Below are 20,434 nucleotides of genomic sequence, written 5' to 3'. Positions count from 1 at the left end.
GCTAGGAAACCTGACACCCTCACACAGACATGCGTGTAGGCAAGACATGAATGCACAAAAAATAAAAATAATTAAATTATTTTAAAGAAAGAAAATGGACCGAGTGGTAGTGGTGCCTGCTTTTAATCCCAGCACTTGGAAGGCAGAGTCAGGGGGACCTCTGTGAGTTCAAGGCCAGCCCTGTCTACAGGGCAGGTTCCAGGACAGCCAAGGCTATAAGCTACTTAGAGAAACCCTGGAGTGGAAGGAGGGGAAGGGAAAAAAAGAAAAAGGAAGAAAAGAAATAACATGATTTTTGAAGTGATGAACATGTTCATAAATCATAACAATACTTTGTATTCTATAAATATAAACAATTATGAATTGCTAATTTGAAATTTTTTATTTATGTGTATATGTACCTGAGTGTACTTATATGTGCCACCGAGGCCAGAAGAAAGCATTAGATCCCCAGGAACTAGAGTTGCACAGTATTGTAGCCCATTCAGTGTGAGTGTTAACAACCAAACCCAGGAGACTTCTACAAGGGCAACAAGAACTTTTAACAGCTAAGCCATCTTTCCAGCCCCTATTTTTATTTATTTGTTTGTTTGTTTTTTGAGACAAGGTCTTACTCTGTAGCCTAGAATGGCCAAAAACTCATGGTGCTTCTGCTCCTGGATGAGAATTATCAGGAACCGTAAACATTTTTTTTTTTTAGTAAACAAATTTTTTACATAAAGAATTCTGGAGAGATCCTCAGTACCATTAGCATTGCTCAGGCAAGGCTTAGTAATTTGCCCAGATTCATAGAAGTTAAAAGAGTGTGATGTAGTCTTTTCCTGCTTTCCCCAGACATTCCTATGGCATGTTAGCTGCACAGGAATGTGTTAGGAGTTAAATCTTCAAGAAATCTGCTTAAGGAGCTAGAGAGTGTTGTTGGGGTTTCTGTTTGCCTGGTTTCCCAGCCGTTTAAGTCCCAGAGAAATCATACAGAGGTCTACATTAATCATAAACTGAGTGGCCCATTAACTCAGGCTTCTTATTAACTCTTATAACTTACATTAGTCCATTATTCTTATCTGTGTTAGCCACATGACTCAGTACCTCTTTCAGCGGTGTAGTCACATCTTGCTTCTTCTGTGTCTGGACAGGACTGCAGAGGAATGGGCTTCCTCCTTCCCATAATTCTCCTGTTCTCATTGACCTGCTTCTACTTCCTGTCTGGTTGTCCCGCCTATACTTCCTGCCTGGCTACTGGTCAATCAGTATTTATTTAAAATATAATTGACAGAATATAGACAATTGTCCCACACCAGGAAAGATGGCTTAGAGGTTTAAGTACTTGCTGCTTAGTGTGAGGACTAGAGTTTGACTCCCCAGAACCCATGTGAATACCAGGTGGTCGTAGTGCTCAGAAGGGAGTTATGAGGGCAAACTGACTAACCAGACTAGCTGTATCAGTGAACCCTTGGGGTTAATTGACAGACCTGGACTCAATAAATAAGTTAGAGAGTGACCAAAGGACTCCTGAAGTCAATCTCAGGCCTCCTCGTGTATATACACTAACATACACACATATAGCTACACACATATAAACATACATATACATAAATGTACCACATGAAAAGGAAGGAAGGGCTGGGAGGTGGCGCAGACATTTAATCCCAGCACTCGGGAAGCAGAGGTAGGCAGATCTCTGTGAGTTCGAGGCCAGCCTGGTGTACAAGAACTAGTTCCATGACAGGCTCTAAAGCTACAAAGAAACTCTGTCTCAAAAAACAAAACAAACAAGCAAACAGAACAAAACAAAACAAAACAGCCGGGTGGTGGCAGAAGCCTTTAGTCCCAACGCTGAGGAGGCAGAGACAGACTGATCTCTGTGAGTTCAAGACCAGCTTGGTCTACAAGAGCTAGTTTCAGGATAGGCTCTAAAGCTACAGAGAAACCCTGTCTCAAGAAAAAAAGAAAAGGAAGGAGAGGAAGGAAAGAACCTGCAACAATGGCTAGGGATAGTTGTATACACCCATAGTCTCAGCATTTATGAGCCTAAGGCAGAAGGATCATGAGTCCAAGACCATTTGGGGCCTGCATAACTAGATCTTGTTTCAACAGAGAAAAGGGCCACAGGGAGGAAAACTCAGCAGCAATAGACCGTCCCTTTCCATTCTTGTGAATTTCCATACTGAATCAGATCTTTTCCCTTGTGGAAATTGTGAGAGCTCTACCTCATATACAAATGCTCTGGACCCTTGAAAGCTGTGGGATGTTAGAATAGTGAATTAAGACCAGAATCACATTCATTACTAGCTGTATAGCCTTGAGAAAGGTACTTCACTTCTCTGTGCCTTGATGTCTTCATTTGGGTCACTGAAGTAATGAAGTACCTACTTTATAAAGTTATTGTGAAGATTGAGTGAATTGGTTTGCAAATATTTTGACTCACTGCCTGGCACATATTAACTGTTCACAGAGTGCTAGCCATAGCTGTTAAAGGTGAGTGAAGCACCCAGGATTTTGTTGTTGTGCCCTAGGAGGCCCAGTAGCACTCACCCAAGAAGACAGCTGTATGAGGTTACAGGAACCTTGGACTACAAAGTTAGTTTAGTATGTCTGCTTTCAGATCTTAGCTTTGTTGAACATGTCATTTAATTTAGCTGAATTTTAGTTTCCTTATATCTGTTATCTGAATATAGTAGTAGTAATTGTTTCATAGGGTGCTAAGGATTTTCAAGATTGTAAAAGTGCCATAAAAATGCAAAGTATGGGAGACTGGAGAAATAGCACTGGCTGCTCTTCCAGAGGACCCAAACTCAATTTCCAGCACCCACATGGCAGCTTACAACTGTCTGTAATCCAGTTCTGGAGGATCCAACACCCTCACATAGACATACATACAAACAAAACAAAATTTTTTAAAAAAAAATCTTTTTTTTTGTTTTGTTTTTGTTTTTCGAGACAGTGTTTCTCTGTAGTTTTGGAGCATGTCCTGGAACTAGTTCTTGTAGACCAGGCTGGCCTCGAACTCACAGAGATCTGCTTGTCTCTGCCTCCAAACTGCTGGGATTAAAGGCGCCACTGCCCGGCCAAAAACAAAAATCATTTTCAAAAAGAAAATGCAAATTATGAACTGAATACAGTGGTACATGCCTATAATCCCAGCTACTCAGGAGACCAACACAGAAAGCTGTAGGCCAGCCTAGGCAGCATAGTGAGACTATCTAAAATACCAAAGCAAAAACAATAAGGTATAGGCCAGCACAAAAGCCCAGCCATAAAACCCTTATTACAAAATCCTGATGACCGAGTTCAATCCCCAGATCCCACCTGAAAGGTGATCCTTTGTCCTCTGACCTCCACGTGTACATTGTGGCACATGCATAAACACACATGCACGTAATGTAGACATGTATCTCTGTGGCAAAGTATTTGCCTAGCACAATTGAAGTCTAGGTTTCATCCCTGTACCAGATAAAGAAGAAAGAAATGTATTATTATATACATACTCCTTAGCTAAAAAAGAGTTGTATTTTGAAGGATGAATTAACATTGTGACTATTTCCACATAATCTTCCAACATCTATTTTATTTATTTAATTATATTGTTGTTGGTTTGTTTTGAGACAAGGTTTTACTTTGTAGACTAGATGGGCCTCAGATCCATAGTAATTCTCCTGCCTCAAGCCTTTCAAGATCTCGGATTCCAGGAATAAACCACTATGCCTCACTAACCTTTTAGCCTTTAAAACAGTAATTCTCAACCAGTCTATCCTAGTCTGTGTAGTCTGTGTTCAGTGAAAGACTCTGTTTCAAAAATTAAGATAGAGAGAGGGTAGGGAGATGGTATAGTGGATAAGAGCACTTGCTTCACAAATACAAGGACCTGATTTGAATGCCAGGACACACATAAAAAGCCAGAGCTATAGGGAACAGAGAAGGATTGCTAGGACAATCTAGCTCTAGGCTCAGTGAAAGATCCCATCTCAAAGGGGGAAAGAACAAGGCCCCCAAAGTCATCCTTTGACTTCCACATGGATATACACACACACATACACACACACAGACATTTAATCCCAAACAACAGCAACAACAATGCCATGAAGAACAATTGAGGAAGATAACCAGTATCATCCTCTGGCCTCCATACACATGTGCACATACGTGCACCTACACACGCATGCACAGACACATGCAAAAATAATCCCAACAGCCGGACAGTGGTGGCACACGCCTTTAGGCCCCACACTCAGGAGGCAGAGGCAGGCAGATCTCTGTGAGTTTGAGGCCAGCTCTCTACAAGAGCTAGTTCCAGGACAGCTAGAGAAACTGTGTCTAAAAAAAAAAAAATTGAAATTAAAAAACAAACGGGAAGGTGCTTGAGTTTGTAAAGTGTCTACCTCACAAGCATGAAGACCTGCGTTTGGATCTTCAGCATCCATGTAAAAGCCTAGTGCTGTGGGGTAGGACAGAGATAGGTTGGTCCCCAGAACTAGCTAGTCTATTCAGTCATTGAGATCTGTGGTCAACAAGAGACTTTGCCTTTCAAAAAAAAAAAAAAAAAAAAGGAGGGGGGAAAGGAAAGGAGGGAAAAAGCACAATAAAAGAAATATCAACTCTAAACTCTATATGCACAAGCTTGCACTGTACACACAAGATAAAAGTGAATAATGTTTTAAAGTATTTCTTATTCTGTCTTGTATTTTAAGACAGGGTTTCTCTGTATAACCCTGGCTGTCTGTCCTGGAACTCACAGAGACCCCGTGCCTCTGCCTCCTGAGTGTTGGCTTTAAAGGCATGTGCTACCACTGCCTGGCTCGTAAGTAATTCTTAAGGGGAGGTGGAGAGATGACTAAGTGGTCAAGAGTGGGTATTGCTCTTCTAGAGGACCCAAGTTCAATTCCCAGTACCCATGTAAGATGACTCACAATTCCATGTAACTCCAGCTCCAGGATATCTGCCATTAGAGTACACCTTCACTCATTTACACATACATGATTAAAAATAAAATGAATTGGTTAAGGTGTTACACACACCTTTTCCAGTACTTAGGAGGCACAATCAGGCAGGTCTTTGGTGAGTTCAAGGCCAGTCTCGTCTAGTCTACATTGTATGTGTACAGGCAGGCAAAATAAAATAAGTAATATGTATATTCTGGAGTTTGAGATGGCTCAGCAGTTACGAGTGCTTACTGTGGGCTGGGGGGTGAGTTTGAGATGGGTTTCTTTGTTTGGCCCTAGATGTCCTGGAACTCACTCTGTACATCAGGCTGGCCTCCAACTCACACAGATCTGCCTGCTTATACGTCCTGAGTACTGGAATTAAATGGTGTATGCCACCACTGCCCAGCCGGAATCTACATTTTTAACAAATTTATTGGTATTTGATTCTGATAGAGTAAGGTTTTTTTTAAGATTTATTTTGATTTTATGTGTATGAGTGTTTTGCTTGCATGTATGAATGTTCACCATGTGTATACCTGATGCCCATAGAGTCTAGAAGGTGCTAAATATTCTAAAAATGGAGTTACAGACAATTGTGAGCTGCCATATGGGTGCTGGGAACCAAATCTTGGTCATTTGCAAGAGCAATACTCTTTAACTGCTGAGCCATGTCTGAGCCTGATAGAACTGGTTGTGATAGAAAATTATTACTAGTGTTGAAAGATAAAGAAAGGAGGCCTGAAGAGATGGCTCGGTGGTTATGAGCACTGACTGCTCTTCAGAGAACCCAGGTTCAATTCCCAGTACCCACATGGCAGCTCATAAATGTGTATAAATCCAGTTCCTGGACAATTTGACACCTTCATATCTTTGCACATAAAATAAAGTTTTAAAAAATGAAAGAAAGGAGACTAATACTTACCAGTCTTTCTCTATATGCTAGGCCTTTGCCTTGTTTTTTTGGGTGGTGGTTGGTTGGTTGATTTTGTGTTTTTTTAAAGATAGGATCTCATAGCTAGACATTGTGATGCACGCCTTTGCCTTTAATCCCAGCACTCAGAAGGTGGAGACAGGCAGAGCTCTGTAAGTTTAAGACCAGCCTGGTATATAGAGCAAGTTCCAGGACAACCAAGGCTACACAGAGAAACCCTGTCTTGAAAAAACAAAACAAAACAACAACAACAACAAAAAGATAGGGTCTTACTTTGTAGCTTTGGCTGGCCTGGAACTTGCCATGTAGATTTCTCTGGCCCCAAACTCACGAAGATCCACCTGTCTCAGCCTCCTAAACACATGGGCCACCACACTCAGCTACTTTGTTTATGCCTTTTCTTGAACTATGATAGACTTTGTGTCTTGTTTCTAATTGCAAGATATGATAGGTCACATTAGAATCAGGATTAACTCAATGCTCACCCATTTAACCCAATTTAAAATGGCTTACTACCTAGCCGTAATCTCAGGGAAGTTCTCTATCCGTATTTTCAAATGTGTTATGGGGTTTCCCCTGATGATGATGGGAAACCAACCATCAGTTGGTTGGTTGTTTTTCAAATCATGACAGTGAACGCTAGAATTATAGCATAGTAGCAGAGCATATGCTCGGCATATGTATGGCCATGAATTCAATCCCAATATCAAAAAGGAAAAGGGAAAAAAATTTTAAAAAGCATGTCATAAGTGCTCTGGAGAGCATTAAAATCTCACCTTTTATCTCAGTGCATTGTGCCTCCAGTTAAAAACAAGGTAATACATGCCCAGAGAGTTCTGCTTCTTAAGGGCTCATTTCACATTAGAAACTTTGTAGGCTGTTTGGCAGAGGGTATCTATCTCTCAGCGAGTCTGCATCTCCTCCACAAGCGGAGCAGCACCCTAGTAGAGAAGCCTCTCTGAGTCAGCCTAAGGGTCTGTTTTTTTACAACTTCAGAGTGCTTATGTTTATACAATGTGGCTGGCACCCTCTCATTGATGCTTTCTGAAATTATCCTAAGGCTGCCACCTGCCTGCCATGATCAGTCATCCACATTACCAAAGCACCCACAGGGTGTTAGATACTACAAGTGGATTTTACTTTATATGCATATATACACATACCTACCTTCAAGAATCTTAGGAGAAAGAATCAGGGCATCATAATGGGAGAAAAATACTGAAAAGTATCAACACACTGGCAAAATTTATGGATGGTGTGAACTTGAGAGGGAGTAAGTGCCTTTCAGATGATACATTTCCATCTAAATACTTGACTAACTACAGTAGAAGTAACCTGATGACAGTAAGCCAGATGTGCTATAGCGCCTGCCTGTCATCCCAGCTACTCAAGCTGAGACAAGAGGATTGGAAGTTCAGGGCCTTGAACTTGATAGCAGGTTCAAGGCCACCTTGGTTAACTTGTTAAAACACTGTCCTAAAATCAAAATAATAAAGAAAAGGGGAAACCAGATGTGGTGGTGCACACCTGTAATCTCAGCCCTCAGAAGTAGACAGATCTCTGTGAGTTATTATGAGCTGCTTTTAAAAGCTTAAAAACAACTTTTTAAAGAACAAAAGCAATGTCATTTAGTCTGTTGAAGGAACTAAAGTTGGGTGTGGTGGTGTTCACCTGTAATCCTGCACTGAGTCAGGAGGACAGAGAATTTGAAGCCTGTGTTTCATAGCAAGACCTTGTCTCAAAAACAAAACAGGGCCAGGGAGATGGCTCATCAAGGAAAGGCAGCAACCACCAAAGCAAATGACCTGAGTTTAATCTCTGGAACCCACATGATTGAAGGAGAGAACTGACTCCTGCAAGTTCACCTCTGACCTCCACTTGTGTGCACCATTACACTTACACACACACCATAAATAAATGGGTTTTTTTTATATTTATTGAGCGCTACATTTTTCTCTGCTCCCCTTCCTGCCTCTCCCCTCCCTCCTCAACCCTCCCTCAAGGTCCCCATGCTCCCAATTTACTCAGGAGATCTTGTCTTTTTCTACTTCCCATGTAGATTAGATCTATGTAAGTCTCTCTTAGTGTCCGCATTGTTGTCTAAGTTCTCTGGGATCATAGTTTGTAGACTGGCTTTCTTTGCTTTATGTTTAAAAACCACCTATGAGTGAGTACATGTGATAATTGTCTTTCTGTGTCTGGGTTACCTCACTCAAAATAATGTTTTCTAGCTCCATCCAATTTCCTGCAAAATTCAAGCTCTCGTTATTTTTTTCTGCTGTGTAGTACTCCGTTGTATAAATGTATCACATTTTCCTTACCCATTCTTTCTTTGATCAAGGGACATTTAGGTTGTTTCCAGGTTCTGGCTATAAATTAATTGTTTTTTTTAAAAAGCAAGCAGATAAAGGTTAGGTATCCAGGTAAGAACAAGAAAAGAAGGACTTGTACTATGCTCTGTGGCCAGGGCATATATGGTGCTTACTGACTTTAATTTTTTTTTAAGATTTATTTTGTGTGTCTATGAGTGTTTTACTTGCATAGATTTATGTATACCACTTGTGTGCCTGGAGAAATTGGTCTGAATTGGACCTCCTCTAACTGGAGTTCCAGACAGTTGTGAGTCAACATCAGAGTGCTAAGAACTGAACCCAAGTCCTCTGTAAGAACAGCAAATGCCGGGCTGGAGAGATGGCTCAGAGATTAAGAGCACTGACTGCTCTTCCAGAGGTCCTGAGTTCAATTCCCAGCAACCACATGGTGGCTCACAGCCATCTGTAATGAGATCTGGTGCCCTCTTCTGGCCTGCAGACATACATGGAAGGAATGTTGTATACATAATAAGTAAATAAATCTTAAAAAAAAAAAAGGAACAGTAAATGCTCTTAACCGTGAACCATGGAGCCATCTCTTCAGCCCACATGTCTGTTTTCTTTCCTTCTTTTTTTCTTAAACATTCTCATCATTCTTTATTGTTACAGTTACCAACTTTATAAATCATCACCTGGAATTTTAAGGAGTTTACTTGACACCTAAAAAAAAAATCAGTAAACACTCAAATACTCTATAACACAGCAATCTTCTGTCAGACCAATTTATTTTACAGTTATTTAATAAATAGGCATAATTAACTAACATTATTAAGGATATAAAAATACTGATTTAAGTCTTGTGAATAAATTTATTTATTTATTTATTTATTTATTACCTATATTGTACCTTCTAGACTACTGTAGATAAAAGAGCAAGATATGTATTTCCCTCTTGATCTGCCTGCCTTGGGTATGACTACACACATGCACTGGAACAGACTCTGTGGTCTCTTTTTAGTCTCAGGTTGCCTTAGCAGTGGTTCTCAACTTGTGGGACGTGACCACACTGTGGTTACATATCAGATATTTACAATTCAAAACAGTAGAAAAATTATAGTTATGAAATAGGAATGAAATTATTTTATAGTTGGGGGTCATCACAACATGAGGAACTACATAAATGGGTCATAGCATTAGGAAGATTGAAAACCACTGGCTTAAGGACTTTGTGGGATGAGAGTGGAAATAAGTCTCAGGTATCTCATGCTGGCCTCAAAGTCACCATGGCCCTAAACTCCTGATCCTCCTCCTTCCACCTCCCAAGTGCTGGGATTTATAGGCATGTACCACCATGACCTCTGCTACATTTATATTGTTGATAAAATAAGCAACAAATAGAGATCACTTTTCACCAGATAGTATCTAACACACACAAAAAAAGGACAACTTATTTTGTCAAAGAATTACTTTTTCAAGTAGGCATTTGCTTTAAGTTAATTTTAGTGAAAGAATTTGGGATATTAGTCTTAGTGAAATAGCAGGGTGTTGAAGAGACAGCTAAAGTGCAAAGCACATACGGAGTGGGATTGTTTAGCCTAGAGAAAGTATAATACAACAGATCTCAAATAATTTGAGGCCAGTCTGATGGAAGTTAGCATTTATAATGGAACCCCAGAGGAAAAAAAAATAGATGTATTGGAGGCAGATTTGGGTTTACAAGAGATAGACATTTCCAGAAATGGATTGATCTTCTAGAAAATGAGCCCTTTTTTCTTTGGTAGGAGACAGGCTCTGACTAATAATATCCTTAAGCTATTGATCCTCCTTCCTCTGCCTCCCAAGTGCTGGTGTTTCAAGTATGTACTACCATGCTGTTTATAAAGTAAGCCCTCGTATATATTTCTGGTGGTAAGGGACCTAATACTGCATGGTCAAGCCTGGAAATCTAACAGATTTGTGTTGTTTTTGTTGTTCGTTAGTTTTGTTTTGTTTGTAGAATAACATTTCTCTGTTTAGCTCTGGCTGTCCTGGAACTCACTCTGTAGACCAAGATGGCCTTGAATTCACAGAAATCTGACTCCCTAGTGCTGGGATTAAAGGTGTGCAACCACCATGTCTGGCATAGAATTTTTAAAAACTTGTCTATTTAGATAATAAGAAGTATTTTGAACTGGGCATGTGCTCTTACCTTTAATCCTAAATTTGGGAGGCAGAGGTAATCTGATGATCTCTATGAGTTTGAGGCCAACCTTATCTACGTAGTGAGTTCCAGGACAGCCAGGGCTAGTTAAAAAGACCCTGTCTAGGAAAAAAAAGAAAAGAATAAAAAGAAAGAAAGATAAAAGAAAAAGAACTGAACTGTAAATAGGACTAGAAAAAAGAAGCAAGTATTGGCCTGTAGGTACCAAAGGGCCAAACTATTTTATTAGTTGTTGTTGGGCTCCTTACTAGACTGAAGGTCATGTGAAATCAAGGATTGTTGTTGGTTTTGTTCTGTTTTAGGTACTCAGGATGTCTAGCGTAACTCCTGGCTTGTGATATAAGTCCTTACTTAGATTTATGGGTGTAGCAGGGCAAGATAGATAATGGCCAATTGGCGTCTTGCAAAGAAAGGCTTTAAAATCAAGCAGGTGCTTCAGAGACTGAACCAGGAGGATCATGAGTATGAGAGCAAATTATGTTTGCGATAACGTCTATCTCAAAGGGAGGAGAGGAAGGAAGTAAGTTTTATCAGGCTTAAAAGACATTGGAGGGATGGAGTGATTGCATAGGCAAAGTCATTATAGCCTGGAGAATCATTTGTAAAATTTGCCAAGTCACAGAGGGAGCAAATGGCAGTGGGGGAAGGGGTCATTGCCTGGAGCCTGGAGTCAAGGGTTAGGAAGTAATAGAAGTACAGTAGTGGTGACCTATGTGGAAGTCATGATTGCACAGACTAGGGAAGCACTAAGAGGTTAGAAATTGTTCTGTAGTAAGGCTGGACCTAGGGAAGGTCTCTGTCCTGACTTTTCATGAACCATCAGCCTGAAAGGCATAAAGCAGCAGTGTATTAGGTCTCTGTATGTGTAAGACATATATCCTCCTTTGAGGAAAGAAGACTAAGAATTCTACCTACCTGGGTGCTGTAGGTATTGAGTCTCTTGTTTTATCTAGTATGTGTGTGACCCTTTTACCCCACTGAAACAGGGACCTTGTAGTTTCTGTTGAATCCCAGATCCCAAGCCATGATGCTTATACATACAGTAGGCACTTAATAAATACTTGCTGATTGAGTGTTGCCTGTGTTGTCAAATGCTGCAGATGACTCAAAAAGGACATTATCTCCCCTCACAGAATAACTAAAACTGGGAACAGATTTGGCGAAGGAGCTTGAACACAAACCTAAAGGGGTGGGGCCACTAGCTATCTGGAAAGCAAATAGGAATGTGGCTCAGACCAGCTAAATCAGTGGTTCTCAACCTTCCTAATGCTGTGACCCTCAGTATAGTTCCTCATGCCACAGTAACCCCCAACCATAAAATTATTTTTGTTGCTATTTCTTAACTGTAATTTTGCTACTGTTATGAATTGTAATGTAAAGATCTGATATGCATATAGTCTTAGGCAACCCTGTGAAAGGGTCATTTGACATCCCCCACCTCCCCAAAGGAGTCACAACCCACAGGTTGAGATCCACTGTACTAGATCATGATTCTATCCCAGAACTCACTGTCAGTGTGGCAATAAATTAAGACAGATGAATACTTTCTTCCCCAGGGCCTGAGCTTGCAGCCTCCCCTGCTGGTTCAGTAAGTGAGGGCCCAGAGCCTGCCTGCATTCCATGTTTCAGACCAGCTAAAGCCAGCCAGACCTGAAAGGCTTGTGTTGGCAGTGCCAGTTTCCGCCCCAACCCCTGCCAATGTGGGTGGTTTCTCTAGAGCACTCTGTAGGGGAAGCAGGATTGGACTTAAGCCCAAGCTACTGCTGCCTATAGCCTGCCGTCTGCAGTGCCCTAGCTGACGAGAGTACACCTTGCTGGAACAGCGGAGCTCAGAGCTGTGAGAGAATAGTTTCTTTCCCTGGAAAAAGTCCATGAAGAGCAAGCCATATTCTGCTCTGGGAAGTTCAGGCACCTAGCCGAAAAGATCAGGAAATTCAGGTGGGTTAAAAATTCAAAAGAGGGTGTTTTCTCATCATTACTTTTCCATCAGGCTACCTGGGTCAAAGATGCTGCTGAGTCTTATTTAAGGCAAATCTACCACCCATGACACCACTGTAAGGGGTCAGAATTTTGACTTAAGGTGGGATTTTATTTCTGATCGTTTGTATTACTAGTGACCTGCTTGTCCTGGCCCTTAGATCCTCTCCAAAGTCCTATAGAATTCATTTATGCCTGTTGTTAGGTCCAGGTCTTTGGAGAACAGGAAGGGAAAAAGAACTGCTGGAGAGAGGCCAGGCCTTCTCTCTAACAGCCGACCTGCTCAGAAACCTGAGTGTAGCACCTTAGTTGTGAGTTAAGATTTAAGAGCCGTGTCAATAGCCAGGTAAGCATTCTGGTCTGTTCTCCAACTCTGTTTCCTCCTTTCCTGAGCCCAGCTTCTAAATCTCTCAATGGTGTTAGACACCTGTGAACAGAATAAAGCAACCACTCTTTTTTTTTTTTTTTTTTTTTTTTTTTTGGTTTATCAAGACTGGGTTTAGGCTGTAGTTTTTTGTTTGTTTTAAGAGCCTGTCCTTGAACTAGCACTTGTAGACCAGGTTGGCTTGAACTCACAGAGATCCACCTGCCTCCCACGTGCTGGGATTAAAGGTGTGCACCACCACCACCCAGCTCATTTATTAAGGCCAAGCACCTTACTAACTATTTGATAATTATTATATCATCTACACCTCAGAAACAGCTTGAGCAAATAGAGGCTCTGAGAAACTAACTTGTCTTTAGAGGCACAGCTAGGAAGTATCAGCAGTTAGTACCTTTTTCCCAGTGGTCAAGCTCCCACGCCTTTTGAATTTTCAGTAAGCTTACTACTACCCAATCCTCCCACCTATTTTTTTTAAAGGCTTATTTATTATGTATAGACTTCTTCCTGCATGTACACACCAGATCTCATTACAGATGGTTGTGAGCCACCATGTAGTTACTGGGAATTGAACTCAGGACCTCTGTAAGAGCAACTAGTGCTCTTAACCACTGAGTTACCTCTCCAACCCTCCACCTAACTATTTACCACTTCTTTTTTTTTAAATTTATTTATTTACTGTGTATACAGTGCTCTGCCTGCACACCAGGAGAGGGCACCAGATCTCATTATAGATGGTTGTGAGCCACCATGTGGATGCTGAGAATTGAATTCAGGGCCTCTAGAAGAACAGCCAGTGCTCTTAAGTTCTGAACCATCTCTCCAGCCCTATTTGCCACTTCTTGTCAGTCAGTCTTTAGGAGACTTGCTGCTGCCATACATGTGTGTGTACATGTGGTACGTATGGTGTGGAGAGCGGGCATCTGTGCCAACTGATTGCTTCTCTTTGATTGTTCACCTTGCCTTCTCTGAAGAAATAGGGATGGGACTCAGGTCATGAATGCTGTGGCTGCTGTGGGTTGATCAGTCCTGTTAGCACTTTGTCTTGCGACCATTTGACTCTCTCTTCGCCTATACAGGTCAACCATAGGGTCTAGGGAAGGCTAGATATAGACATTGGGATCAGAGGTAACCAAGAAGTGGCCTGTGCTTGGCATATTGCTAAAAATGAAGTTGTGTTGGGGCAGGGATCAGGAAAGAGAGGCTGTTTCGGTTGATCTTTTGGACTGTATGCCCAAGTCATCAGAGATATATCTGGTATACAGGACTCCTGCTTTTCTACATCTCATCTTGGTCACCCAGCCGAAGTACAGCTTCTTACTCTCTTACTCCTCTGACCCCTGACCCTCTCTGCATTTTATACCTTCTCCTTCTGACTCAGACTATGAGTGTGTATCTCCTGGTCCTAAGCTACTGCCTCTGTCTTCAGAGTGAATGTGCATCCTGTGGCCAGTTTCCCTCCTGCCTCTAAGAGTCTGTTCCCTGCCAGGAAGCCCCTCCCCCTAGGAATGCGAATAAACCATTTCCTCTGTCCTTCCAGCTCCAGAGGATTCCCTGTGTGGGATTCTTTATTTCTTGTATCTGAATTTTCATTGGCAGACTCCTTCTCAAGCTTACCCACCCTTGGCTGCTACAGAAGTGTGCTTCCCACCCTCAATCTCTAGTGAGGGTGAGTCCCACATAGCTAAAAGTTCCTGATCTATGAAAACACATTGGTGTGAGTGAAGTTTCTTATAGCCAATTCTGTAGGCTTGAGTTATTAAAGTTGATAATTAACCCATTGCTAATTGACCTCAGAATCCAGCCAAGCAGCCTGTATTTTACCAGCATTAGTGGTAGATTATGAGTCTATTTTAAGATTTCTTAATAATCTCAGCAAGACTTCACTTTTCCTGTCTGCATCTTATTTGCTCTAAGGACATTTTGTAAAATTCACAAGCTATAAAGCTTGATTGAAGGTTTCAACAAATGTGAGAATAATTGACTCCATTTAGAGAAACAAGAAAACAACCTGTAAACTTAAGTTTGGAGCAGAAAAACCCATGTGGTTTTTTTTTTTGTTATTGTTGTTGTTGTTTTGGTTTTTGTTTTGTTTTGTTTTGTTTTCTTTTCTTTTTTAAACCAGAGGAGCAGTGGCAAGCTGAACTTTTAAGATCAGGAAAAAAAAAAAAGAAAAGAAAAGAAAAACTGGCTTGTAGTGTAAGTTCTGATGTTCTGATTCCCCTAAACCAAAAGTTTAGTGAAAGAAATGTTGCAAAATAACTAGCTGTTGTGGGCTCTGAGCACTCCTTCAGGAGTTTGCTCCAGAGGCATGTCAGCATTCCAACCCTTCCTCCTATTTCCTGCCTAGTCCAGGTTTTCTCCCTTCCCCAAGGCTGCTGTGAGGTGTTTGCATCTTGGAACTTGGCTTACATCAGTATGCGATGCCTAGTGCTTGGTCCCCTTTCTCTCTTGCTGTCTCCCACCTTCCATAAAGTAGCATCAGTCTCTTTTCTGTTTCTGTGTGGACCTCTACTCAGTTTTCACCATTCTTACTTGTCCACCTCCCCATGTAAAATACCCTAGGTAGTAGACCAACATTCTCCTTTGTCAGTTGAAAGGTTTCTTCTGCTTTTTACAGACCTGCCTCTTAGCCCCCGCCCCCACCTCATTACCTCCTCACATTATCTCTCTCTAAGGAACTGAGCCTGGGATAGAACAGACAGTGGTATCTCCTCTCCACATCAAGCTTTCAGTTTTCCTTTCTGCTGGGTTCTCTGTGTGTGGACTTGATGGGGTGATAGATAGCTGGAGCCCTGAAGCTTATGGTTTAGGTTCCTGCTCCTGATAGGGAGCCGTTTTAGACAACCTTCAAGGAGATAGAAAGGGGCTTTCTTAGGGTGCTTCCCCCCCCCCTCAGGTCTTCCCTGACCTAACCCCAGTTTTCTGTTGAAAGCAAGAGTGATTCATGTGAGACATTTTGTCCATTAACTCTGGAGTAAGTCTTCCTCTAGAAGGACTCCCAGAAAGGTATACTGAGAAGGCTCCCAGGGCATTCTCCATCTAGCAGCCCTCTCCCCACTCCAGAGGAAGTCTGTCCTTCCCAGCTTTCTCCTCAGAAAAATGTAGAGTTTGCCCAAAGCAAAGAGCAGTGGACATACTATTTACATTCTCCGCTTTTCATTGATAGAGAATGGAAAAATATGCTCATGAAGGAGTTACTTTGGGAATTACATCATCTATTTCATTGGTACTCTCTCCTCTCCAAGCAGAGAACCTATAACCCCTTTAACCTTTAACCCCTCTCCTGCAAGAAACCTCATTGCCAAGCAGAGATCATCTTGGAGTTTGCTTTTTAAAGCAAGTGGTTTGAAAGGCTTTCTCCATCTTGATGTATCCCTTAACATATTAAACTTTCGTTTGTTTGTTTTGTCCCTTTCTGACTCAACTACTAGAGTCCCTTTGTGTGGAAAAAAATTCCCAAGAGTCTCCTGTAGAACTCCAGGGTCAAGAGTGCTATGTTTTTCTCTCTACCAGACTCATTCCTCCCACTCTATGGCAGAATACTCGTCAGCCAGCCCAGCAGGCTAGAAAAAGGTTTCCCTGCATCTTTGGGCAAGCCCTACACATTCTGCTTGTCATCTTCCCAGTTTACTAAATAACTTGAGTACATTTCTCACTGTTACACTGTACTTTAGAAACCTAAGAATACTGTGTCCAACTTTTATTTGTTCTCCCTGCTGGTTGGATTACAATGAAAAAAAAAAAAAAACAAAACAAAACTCTTCCAAAACATGGGTGAATTGTCTCTACATAAACAAAGTAGAATCCATTTTGGACCACTTCATCCAACTTAGGATGTCCCACTGGAGCAGAGCTCTTTGAGCAGTCATAGTAGTGTCATGGTCCTTACTGGCAAGGATGAATGACCATAGCAGACAAAACTCCCAGGGAAACTAGGTTCATTCTAAAAGACATGGAAATGAAAGCTGGAGCAAGGTCGGTGTTCCTTTTCGCTTGTCTTTCTTCATGATAGTTCCCACTGAACCTCTAAGGATGTACTGCGGGCAGGCTCAGGATGTCTGCACCCCAGGCTCCTGCTGTGCCCTGGAAATCCCCATCTCCAGGAGTCCCACGTCCACACATGTGGCCTTTCTCCCTCTTGGCCAGGAATCACACTGCTTCCTGAGCCATGTACCCACCCAGGGCCTGCCTTAATGACAAAGGTGTTTCTTTCCACTTGCATGAGCATATACCCATAAGACATTGTCTTCTCATGAGCAGGTTTCTGCTACAGATTGAACTGGGGCTCGTATAGCCCTTTGACCATCCAGGTGAGCCAAGGACCATTACAAACTCCTTCTCTCTCCTCTCCTCACTCTTTTACTTCCTCCATTCCATTCAGTGGCAGCAGTCTCATGCCAGAAAGGAAAGTCCTGGATCCATTACATAACTCTACATAGTGCAAGCAGTAGCTGGGGCATAAGGTCAGAGGTCATAATGGGGTCAGGTGGCTGACACACACTGTAACGACAAGGTGGTTAAAATTAGACCACAGAGAGGAAACTGGCAGTCTTGTGGAAATGCAGAAGTTTCCTCTGCAAGTGAGAGACTGGGGATGCAGGCAAGCCACTGTGCGTGCTGCCTGCCAGGCTATTACTCATTTCAGCTCTGTTGTTTAATGCCTTCTAGACCCTGCTTCTGTATTTGTAGCCTTCCTCATCACACGTTTAAATACACACGATGGAACCATGGTTACCTGCCCTGGCCCAAGGCAGGACCTTCAGGGAGGTATCCCAGGATCAGGCCTCTTAAGCTTAAGAGGTTCTAAGCCTCTTCAGGGAAGCCTCTTAAATGAATGTGGTCAGATATTTAGCCTAATATTCTACCCTATGGTGACAGTAGCCATAGGTGAATGGCATCTGGGCAGGGGAGAAGATGGCAGAGAATGAAGTTGTGGCACAGATGAGTGGTGTGCATGCACCAGCCACATGCCATAGTGGTGACTCGTTCACCCTGCCTTAGAAGATATGGATCATCCTGTATCATCTGTTCCTATGGTCTCCAGTGAGTTTCTCTGTGCCGACAAGTCTTTTCCCATTATCCTGTTGTGTGCCTCTTTATTCTCATAGCACCCTCCCAGGGAAACATGAGAAGTAGAAAATGTAATCTTTTCTTGTTTTGTTTTGTTTTGTTTTTGAGGCAGAATTTCTCTGTGGCTTTGGAACCTGTCCTGGAACTAGCTCTTGTAGACCAGGTCAAAATGTAATCTTTGACACCATAGGGCTTGCCCTCTGAATGGAGGAGCTGGTATGTACAACAGTGAAATGATGAGCCAAGACAGTCTAAGCTCCACAGCAGTCTTTCACCTGTCCGTTCATATTCAGAAATGAAGTTTAAAATAGGTATGGGGGTAGGTGGGGCTAGAGATTTGACTCATCAGATAAGAGCACTGTCTGCTCTTCCACAGAACCTGGGTTTCATTCCCAGCCACCCACATGGCAGCTCATAACCATTTGTAACTCCAGTTGCAGGGGATCTGACACTACCTTCTGGGTTCCTTGTGCACCAGGCATGTATTTGTTGCACAAACATAGATGTGGGCAAAATACCCAAGCACATAAAATAAAGCTTTAAAATGAGTCTCGGTCATTTAGTGTGTCTTGGAATCACTGATGGTGAAAGGGCTGTCCTCTGTGTTGTATCTGGCCATTATGGTGTAGACATGGCCCTCTGCTACTTAGATGCACATTAAGCCAGGCCCTCTTCCTTGATGAACATCTAGTAGTCAGTAGACAAGAACAGGGCCTCAGAAGCCAGAGAGTAAGAGAAAGGGGCCACCAATAGCAAGACAGAACAGTACACACAACACAGGTACAGATAGAGGTGAAGGCATGCATATGTAGCCTTGCAGGGAGTATTCCAGTCTGTGTGACTATGGACACTTCTTCATCTGGAACCTTTACAAATCTGACAGTTGTTCAGGATAATAAGGCAATCTCAGCTAAATCAACTATAGCTTCTCTGACAGCACTGTCATATGTGCAGCTGGAACAACATGGGAGCAACTTGTGTGCACCCTGGAGGGCAGAACTTTGGTGAACTCACCTGCTCTGCCCAGTCTTCTTCTGATAATTTCCTGCCTAGTTCTTAGGTGAGGCAGGTTCCATCCAAGTGAGTTCAGAATCACTTGTCTAAGATGAAACAGCCAAGAAAACTTATCTTTGAGCCTGCAAGTTGTCCTGCAGGGAGTCATGAGAGGGGCACCAGGGGTGCTAAAAAATTGTGTCTGTGGCAGCCAGCCTGCGGCAATCCATTCCCTGTCCTGTTACTACTGTTCCAAACTTAGAAGAAATTACTTTCTGGTTTTTACTTTTTTCATAATGTCTTAGTAAAAGAAAAGCACAAGCCCTGGGGGCACCTGGCATTGGTCTTGAGGTTGTCTGCTGCCCCAGGGATGACCTAAGCAAGGCCCTGGTGACTTCCTTCCTTGGGAAGACCTTGGTCCTTGCTTGCCTCCATACACACGCACACTCTTATTGCTCATACTACCTCCCTCCCCAGTAACTTTGACACAATTCTCGTGTGCCCTGCAGCTAACATTGTCTTTCATCTTCATGCTCTCTCTCAGAAAATGCTGTTTTTCTTCTCTCCCTCTCGCCCTGTAGGTTATTGCATCTGACTGCAAAAGGGTCACAGTGCTGAAGTATTTTCTGGAAGCCCTTTGTGGACAAGAAGAGCCTCTGCTGGCATTCAAGGGTGGAAAATATGTGTCAGTGGCACCCGTCCCAGACACCATGGGAAAGGAAATGGGAAGCCAAGAGGGAAAACAACTGGAAGATGAGGTACTATGAGGGAAGAGCCCACTATGGCATAGGGAAGGTTCCCCTTCCCCCAGGCCCCGATGCCTAGGCTGGAGCTTCTCCTTGGGGTTATTTATAACCTCTTAGTTCAGTGTCTATTGACATGACAGCCATTCTCAAGAGTGCACTCTGTTGGTGCCCCTTCCTGCCAGTCTACCCCAGTGCCTCTATCTACGAGTTCCAGATGCTTCTTTTTAATGCTGCATTGGAGGAAAGAGTTTAATAATGTTTAGCTCTGGAGGCTTAGGAGGCAGTAGAGAGAAAGGGGTGTTAGGGTTCAGGCTGAGGATCAAGTTTATAGCTGTGTGGAGCTCAGCACTGCACAGGCCTGAACTCCAGCCTCGGGCTCACGGGCCCAGGGCTCACATACAGGAAGAGCTGACATTGCTGGCCCCATGTGGAAAATCACCCCTCCCCCGGCTTGCTCTCCCTCTCTTACTCCCTCCCTTCTGCACATCCTGATGTGATTAAGGAATTCTCCTCTTGTTTGTTTGCCCTTGGTTTTTCCTGTAGCCCTTGCTTCACTCCAGACTAGTGTGTGTGTGTGTGTGTGTGTGTGTGTGTCTGTGTCTGTCTGTCTGTCTGTCTGTCTGTCTGTCTGTCTGTCTGTGTCTGTGTGTATGGACCTACTATGCTATGTTTACCTATGTACCCACCCCTGCAGGCCTCCTTGGCAGTTACCCTAATGTAATATATGTCTTTCTGTGGATGATCTTTGATGGTCATCTGTATGTGCCCAGTTTGGGTGTCAACTTAAATGAACATTGCCGCCAACTCTCCTGCGGTCTGTGGGTTCTGAGTAAATGTGATTGTGTGGTGGAAATGGAGCATGTGTGCATTTAGCATCACTGTCAGCCTCCTTGCTGTTTGT

At 42.6% G+C, this 20,434-nt stretch overlaps 1 protein-coding gene across 4 annotated transcripts in view; it reads left to right on the top strand.

Annotated features, from left to right (window-relative positions):
* Window positions 1-20,434, top strand: part of Smg6 (SMG6 nonsense mediated mRNA decay factor) — a 242,521-nt gene that overhangs the window by 196,331 nt on the left and 25,756 nt on the right. For 3 of the 4 annotated variants that reach the window (XM_085695284.2, XM_085695285.2, XM_085695287.2), the window contains exon 14: window positions 19,369-19,545. The exons of the other annotated variant lie outside the window; for it this stretch is intronic. In XM_085695284.2, the coding sequence (XP_085551410.1) occupies window positions 19,369-19,545 (177 nt within the window). The remainder of the gene's footprint in view (window positions 1-19,368; window positions 19,546-20,434) is intronic. 4 annotated transcript variants of the gene reach the window in all.

This window comes from Myodes glareolus, chromosome 9, assembly GCF_982192425.1.
Source record: "Myodes glareolus chromosome 9, mMyoGla1.1, whole genome shotgun sequence".
In the NCBI taxonomy this organism is placed as follows: Eukaryota; Metazoa; Chordata; class Mammalia; order Rodentia; family Cricetidae; genus Myodes; species Myodes glareolus.
Note: the sequence above shows the minus strand (reverse complement) of the source record. Positions and strands in the feature narration are given on the sequence as shown.